Source organism: Daktulosphaira vitifoliae, unplaced genomic scaffold, assembly GCF_025091365.1.
Source record: "Daktulosphaira vitifoliae isolate Bord-2020 unplaced genomic scaffold, ASM2509136v1 Scaffold_1, whole genome shotgun sequence".
In the NCBI taxonomy this organism is placed as follows: Eukaryota; Metazoa; Arthropoda; class Insecta; order Hemiptera; family Phylloxeridae; genus Daktulosphaira; species Daktulosphaira vitifoliae.
In genome coordinates, this window is record NW_026099572.1 from 22,128,736 (window position 1) to 22,137,213 (window position 8,478).

The 8,478-nt window shown below is 27.6% G+C and overlaps 1 protein-coding gene across 2 annotated transcripts in view; it reads left to right on the forward strand.

The window, feature by feature from the left end:
- The window catches only part of LOC126894830 (uncharacterized), a 30,853-nt gene extending 26,417 nt beyond the window's left edge, over nucleotides 1-4,436 (forward strand). The window contains exons 1-2 of one of the 2 annotated variants that reach the window (XR_007701517.1): nucleotides 2,478-3,750; nucleotides 3,797-4,436. Coding sequence is in view for 1 of the 2 variants with exons in the window: in XM_050666124.1 (XP_050522081.1) it covers nucleotides 3,797-4,141 (345 nt within the window). In the remaining variant the exon portion in view is untranslated. Of the gene's footprint in view, nucleotides 1-2,477; nucleotides 3,751-3,796 lie in introns of those variants that run through there. The other variant, XM_050666124.1, reaches the window with a different exon arrangement.
- The last annotated feature ends 4,042 nt before the right edge of the window (nucleotides 4,437-8,478 follow it).

The following is an 8,478-nucleotide window of genomic DNA, read 5'->3' on the forward strand; positions in this document are numbered from 1 at the left end:
TGGGATATGTATAGATGACTTCTAACAGGGATTAAAATTACTTCATAAAAAAAAATAGTTTGTCCTCTAAAAGTCATAAGGGATGATGCTAAAAAGTAATTAATAACAGATAAATCAAGATATATTTGTAATTATAAAAGAGAAGAAAAAGATATTTGTTATTTAAAAATAAAATTATTCGGGTAATCAATAAAATGCTTACGATAAATAATTTGTGAAAATAAATGAGACATACTTTTTAATAACTGCAAAAAGTGATTAAATATCTTTTCAAAAATATATTATTAAATATCAAAAATATTATTCATAATTTATTTAAACAGTTCTATTAGTGTAAAATGCAGAATTATCATCAACAACATGTTTATTAATCATTATTAAATTTGGATTCTGACAAAAAAATTACGAATGTACAAAAATAATAATTTTAATTAAGAAATATGAGTAAGAAATTCAGATAGACAAATAGTGTCAAAGTATCTTTGAATAAAAATAAAATATTACTTTTCTTAAGAATAAACATAAAAAAAACCCAGCACAGTGGTGATGTGACATAGTTGAGTCAAGTATAATGATATTTGACAGTGATTAAAATCATTATCATAAAAAACAATTATCAATTTCATACTATATTTAATTGAATCACATAGATATTTAATCATATATTATACTTATAAATCACTGAACTACTAATTAGAAATAATAAAGGAAATAGTACTTAATTTTGCTATTAGAATAATCCATCAATTTCTTAAAATTTAACACTATCCACAGATTTGTATCGAAGCGTTTCTTATGATAGTGATTTTAATCACTGTTAGATATAATCTATACTTGTTCTACTTGTGCCACGTACACACTATGCTACCGANTAGATATAATCTATACTTGTTCTACTTGTGCCACTTACACACTATGCTACCGATTTTTAATATATTTTAAATCCTTATTTAACCTAAAAAAATGATTAATGAATCTAAATCATGAAATTTATATAGTTTTAATGCTCGAGGCATTTGAAGGAATATGTCATAATATGGAATACTTTGAAAAAAAAAAAAAAAATTACATTACAAAATATGAGTATTTAAAATATTTGACATCAACTTTGATTAACTTGGGATGACTAATGCATTTTAATTAATAAATAAAATATAAAATAATTTTTAGATTTGATGTAAAGTTTCAAAAAAGTATTCCTAAAGGTATTCGAAAAAATATTCTACCGAAATATTAATATTAAATAATTTTCTTTTAGAATAATTTATTTGAACAAATGTACCATTAATTGTATACAAATTTATTCCAACAGGTTTTTTGCATTGTATTAGAGTAAATAAACATATAATCATATTTAAAAAAAAATTAGTCGAAGATACAATTTTTGTTTAGATGAATGAGTAAAAAATTTTTCAGGTCCCCTTTAGTATAAAATGACATTGGTAATTTTCCGCCCGTTTCTTTCATACATCCAATTATACAAATGTCAATCATTTCCCAAATAGTGATTCAGAAATTGTTATTGACATGTCATTTTCCTTATTAGGTTGTTATCTATAAAATACACTAAATAATTAAGTATCTTGCCATTTGACAAAATAAACGTCACACTACTTTAAGGTATATGTGAAAAACATAAAAAATACTTGAATTATAGAAATCGAGAAAAAAATGTATCTAAAGTACCAAAAAAAAATTTTAAATCTTATTATTATTTTTATTTTTTGACCACTTAAGTGGATCATAGTGATCATAATCATAAATTAATCACTCTGTACATTGCATCTTCTAAATGTTTTAAAACCCTAATTATAATTATAAATTATAAGACTATAGTGTTATAGCATATATTTTAATTACATGTTTTAAATTTTGTTCTAAAAGTGTTAATATGTTGATACTTAATGTAATGAATTATAGCAAAGCAAAACTATAATTGAAAAATTATTTATATTTTTCGAAAAATTTACCATAGTTTTAAATTAATATTGTTATTATGAAGTTAAACAATTGGAATTTTAGAGGAAAATACATAAAAAATTGAAGTCGTAAATTAAATTATTTCTGAACCTCATATTATAAGACAATTTACTCGTAAAATTATAGTTGAAAAATGGTTAAAAATTCTTTAATTGTGGTTCAGTGAAGCTTATAATTTTAATATTTAGACGGAACTAGATACTATCACATAGTTATTATTTTTAAATTTATATTTTTCTGAATATTTTTTTGTTTTTTCTTATGAAAATCGAATTTACTCAATTTTATATCAAACAATTAANATTAAATCTATACTGGACCCAACTATGCAACATCCCCACTATGCCGCGACCCCACTGTGCTGGGTTTTTTTGAATACTGAGTCTAAAATTATGTTTAAATTAATACTGTGACACTAAATCACTTTTTAACTGTTTAAACACACATTTTTAAAAAATAGTGTTCAGTATAATAAATGTTTATATAAATAAAATCATACATTAAAATATCTAAAATTTATTATAGTGTAATTTTAAAAAAGTGCTCTTTTAAAGAAGTTATATTTTATCATTATTGATTAATCAAGATACTAATAATGATTTTTTATCAATATTGTGTGTTAAAAATCATCTTTGGGATATTTTGTAATATACAATTTATCACTTGTACTTATTTTAGAGAGGCGGCAGGATTTATTGATAAACTTGAAGAAACAGAAAAACTTCAAGTAGCATTCAATCTTGATACTGGATTTTCTTATAATACTAACACTGAAATGTTTGAAATGAATTTGAATGATTGGAAATATACTATAATCCAGAAACCTGAACCAGGATTTGAAACGTATACCAAAACACAATTTATCTACAAAGATCTTTATTGTGGTGATTTATATAATTTTTTGCAATTCATAAACTCTATTCAATCCTTAATAGAATATGATTCTACTTATGAATACAATCATTTATTGTTGAATGAATCAATTATTCAACAAATGCTAGCTGTAAAACTAAAGGTAGATGTACTAACACAATATTTACAGCCTTTTTGGAAAATGTACATGTTTGCAATTTATATAAAATACCAATCGATGGGGAATATTTCATCGATGAAATCACATGTTATGGCAATTCTAGAAAATATAAAGGATTCTTTATCGTTATATACAACTAATAACTGTCGAGAAAATAATAAATACAATATAACAGCTAAATTTTATGCACTAGAAAAAAAAGAGAAGATTTCAATGATAGAAAAAGTAAAGACAGTAATGGTAAATAGAAATAATATTAATAATATTTTACTGCACGGTGAAGAAGTAGAAGATTGGGTTTCTCTTAAGATAATTTATCTTCACGATATTATTCAAAATACAGATATGTTGAAAACTATAATAATGGATTTCGGTGAACAAAGTGAGAAAACTTACGAAGACATTATCGAAGATATTAATATTGCATGTCAAGCTGCAAAGAATTATTATTGGTTTGATATATGGATTTCTAAAATTAGAGTTTATCATGATAAAATCTTTAACATCTTTAGAGTCGTATCTTTACATTTTATTGAAAGCATTTAATGTATTTAAAAAATAAGGATGGAAATATTGTATTTCAGTATAATTCCCAAATGTGTAATTTCTTGAGGCGTAATATGTATACATTTAATTTGTTATTTCCTAAATTTGCATATTTCCCAGATTTGTTATTAAATAAACCAGGAAAACACTTTGAAGACTATGATGATGTAAATAATAATATGATCGGAAAGGTTGAATATATGATAGAAGNATGTAAATAATAATATCATCGGAAAGGTTGAATACATGATAGAAAAATCATTTGTTGTTGAGTCATTTAAAATATTACAAATAGAAGTAACTAACGAAATATATAACATGAATTCAATTGAGAAAACTAATACACTAATGAAATTAGTTCAAATAAGCAATGAAAAAAAAGAAAAAATAGAAGACTTTCAAAATATCTCTGATAACATAGGCTTGAATGATAATTTCGAAAGGTTTAATATATTTTTAGAATATTTTAAAAATATATTTAAGCATAAACTTAGAGTTTTATGGTCGTTCAAACAATTTAGTTCGGACTACAATAAAACTAAAAGTCGGAAGCGGCAAGAAGAAAAATTTCTTGACCTATAATATTATAATTGTTGTCATAAATCTTAATCTAAATTTAATTTTGAGTGTCCAATAATATTAAAATTAATAATGTTTGAACGGTTAAAGGTTTTTATTTTACCAGTAAAATTATGAAAAATGATCCATTGTACTTCGAGTATTTAAATTATTTAAAAAACTATGAATTCATAGATTTTGTTCGTATTATGGTTGACTAAATAATCAAACTTATGTAATTTAAAAGAATTAATTATAATATTTCATGCTTATAACATAAATTATTTTTATTACATTGTAATGTTATATTATTACTTATAATAATGATCACCAAAACAGTGTTCTCTTATTTAAAATACAAAATAACCAGTTTATTATGGGATAAAATCTAATTATCGTCTAATTTATTTGGTCTTAGAATATTTTTATTTAAAACTAAATGACACTTAGAAATATTAAAGTGAATTTTGTTTTGGTGAATATTTTAATTTAATTTAATTTGTTCATTGAATAATAATGTTTTATTTTTCTTATTATGGAAATAAATATCAAATTATATTTAAAACATTAAATCTTATTTTAATTATTTTATTAGCTTCGATTTTACTATGATGTGTTTTTTTATAATAAATCTAACACAACTTTAAATTTTTATTTAAAAGTAAAAATCTATTGTGAGCTTTTCTTTATGGGTAACATATAACTAGCTTAGAACATATTTCCAAGCTTATGTGTATTGGGTAGCTAGTCTTTGAGCTTATGTCACAGGCAAAGGGGATTCGAAGGATTTTTCAATATCTTTTGTTCGACGGCCAGCAGGTCCGCGGGCGGCAGAGAAGCCAGGACCCTTGACGCCACTCCGGAGACTGTGCGACAGGCACACATGGTCTGGATGGCGGCCCTCCTCTGTACCCGGTTGAGGGCCTCTATGTTCTTGGGCGAGTACTCTAATATACCCGCCCAGACTGGGGATCCGTACAAGAGGACCGAGTGAATAACGCTGACTAGGAGTCGGCGTCGCAGTTCTCTCGGTCCCCGATATTCGGCATCAGTCCCGACAGGCGGTCCATGACTCTCTGGGCTCGCTGGGCCGCACGTTCAATATGCGGCCCGAACATCAACTTGTCGTCGATGAGCAGGCCCAGGTAGCTCATGGTCCGCTTCAGCGGGACGCCCGTCCTCAGAATTAATTAATTATCTACTAAAATATCACTTCATAAAAATAAGGTGTTTAGTGACAATAACTAATTAGTTTCTTAGGCGATTGCCTGAATGGTATTATATTACGCCGGATCACACTGAGCAGAATTAAAAAATAATGAAAAATCATTTTTACAACGTTACACCACTTTTCGATACCTCGTTAGAGGGGTTTTGTTTACAGTACACTAACATATTGTATCTCAACATCACCCTTTGCTTCTGTCCCAATTATTCTAATAAATATAATCCGACATTGATTTCTAAATTATAAAAATACAGATTATACCTTTACACACGTTGTATAGTGAATATATTTATTTAAGACTTTATTTTAAGTAATACGATTTCGTTACACAAAATCTACGACTGATTTTGTTATGTAAAAGATTCTAAACACTTTATCTTTGTATTAGAAATATAATTTATAATTTGTCGTTATAAATGTTTTACGTTTGTTGAATAAGAATTTTTTTTGAGAGAGTATATTTTATTGAGAGATCGACATCAATATATTTTAAGGATTCCCCTGGTCTGATTCAAAAATATTTATATGTATGTAAAAATTTTATCAAGGCACCATTGTGGTGGCTCAATGTGTCCTGACGTTGACGCCTTAAAAGCATGCAATATAATAATCACCAATACATAAATTAAACACCAAAAAATATGTGCAAAAGTTTTTTTACGTTGTCTACCGACACGATGTTCGTTAAAAACAAAAACGTTAGCAACGTAACTACCATACAACGCTAGCTATTCAAACGCATACAATTATATTCTAACCTAATATACGTAGCTATAGAATAATATCTAGTTGCAACCTTTCTCTGTCTGCCAGCGCGATGTTTGTTAAAACAAAGACATTTACAACGAGACTAAATGAATATTTAAAGATGGGTTGGGTTTACTGTTAAAATATTGAAAAATTTCTAACGCCAAATTATTAAAAAAAACGACGAAGTCTCAGAGAGCAAGATGTGACAGTTTCCATAAGTAATTTTAAAAGTAATTACAAGACGAGTCTTCAGTTCCTAAATTTTGAAAAATTAAGTCAACGCCCGAATGACAAGCTTCCACATTATTTTTAACCATGTCTGGTTTACGATCCATATTTTTTATTCAATGAATTCACAGTAAATCATATGGAAATTTTTTATGGAACTCAAAAAATTCATTTTAGTTTTAATTCAAGAGACAAATTCAAAATTTACTCAGAAAAATTATCTGAATAGACATGAATGAAGACAGAATAAATCGATCAAAAGTTATATAAGAATTAGTTTATTTTATGTATATAGTTGAACATTTTCCTAGGTAACCACGTTTGTTTTTAAAAAACATTTTAATGAAATTCTATATGTTCTTTGTGGGTATTACAAGAATACTAAAATTTCTTATATGAGACTATAAAAAGTTAGCAATATTTTATTAGTATTTAAATTTTAGTAATTAAATTTAATTAAACACTTTTAGCATCGATGCGAAGCTGATAAGTTATTAATTTTACCATGATGTGTTTTTTTGTGTCTGTTGCTACTTTTTCTAAGCTCTCGATTTTGATGAACAATATGTCAAAAGATCACAAATCGTACCTAGATGCAGACAAGGTTTTTCTATTTAATTTTGGAAAATGTTCCGGAAATATTGACATATTAAATAAGAGTGTAAATTATATAATAAGTGTAATAAATAAATCTTAAATTAATGGTTATATTATATGCTTTACTATGAAAAAAAAAAAAATTCGAAATATAAATTTTCTTCTTGGTGAAACTCGTTACCATATTAAAAAATATGCTATTTGTGTGTTATAATTCTGGGTTTTGTATTTTACTTTATTTTAAAATATCTTACATGGGGAATACACTGACTTTCATGAATATTATATGATTTAATTGACATAGAATAATGTTCATAAGACATAAGAAGTTAAACTTATTTAAATTTTTTTACTATTTTAAAATCGAAAAAAGTAACTTTGAAATTTGAATTAGCTTAAATTGTCAATTTTACTGAACGGCGAAAGCGACGAATAGTTGCCGAATCGGTAGCACATGTGTATTTTATGCTTACAGTACGAGGTTCGAATCCGCCTGTGGCTATTTATATTTTGCATTTTTTTTAAGTTATAAAAAATGTTCAAATCATTTGATTTTTATCTCATATAAATTCAATAACTTCAATAAATATCAAGGATTCCATCACTGTAGTCTCCCCCATGAGAAGAAATTTCTTATTCATGTTAATATTATTTTACTATGTGTTTTTTTTTTGTGGCTGCGATTGATTTTTCCAACACTCTCTTGTTGCGACGAATTATATGTGGCCGCGTTCAACTTCCAACCCAAACGAAACCTGTTACACATAATAGTGGGGAAGTCGTTAGCTGTCCGGTGATAGTCGTCGCCTTATTTTGTCTGTTGTAACCGGTGTGTGGTCGAGTTGCGTAGACACACCGGCGTCGCCAGTAGTTGTCCCGCGACCTTTGCGGTATCGTGGCGCATATGCGAATACGGTGGATTTACCAGTGGCGGATTGTGGCTTGGATGAGCGTACCCCTACTAATATTAATTAAAAGAAGATTATTAATTGTATGTTCTTAATTCTACATGTTTAATTAGTAAAATAGTTATAATACATTTGTAGTGTGCGAACATCGTTTGCCTCAGTATATGCCGGTATGCATGCACACACGAGTAGTGTTTGGACGACCGAATAATATTTTGAAACGTATATTAGTAGGGTGAAAAAGGGGATTTTGGTTCCCCCCCGCTTCACCCACCCACCACACCAAATGTGATGTAGGTGAAGAGGTGTGGAGGGGGGAATAAATCCAACGTAAACTAACATAATGCAATGGGAGAGGAAACGTTGAAACCCAACGTAAACTAACCTAAGGCAGGTGAGGAACCACTCCTCTTCCACCAAGTCTTCTGATAGGGGGGTAATGAAACACGACGTTAACTAACACAACTTGTCGCGCACCTAAATTATGCTCAGCCATATAGTATATACGTAATATCGTTTTTTGACGAAAAAAAAAAAAATGCATTTTCCAGGTAAGCTATACGGTTACGGTGAAAAGTATGAATTTTAAACGTCGAATCCGTTATTTTGATATGCGACATGCATATATTTAGATAAAGTCTGTACGTAAA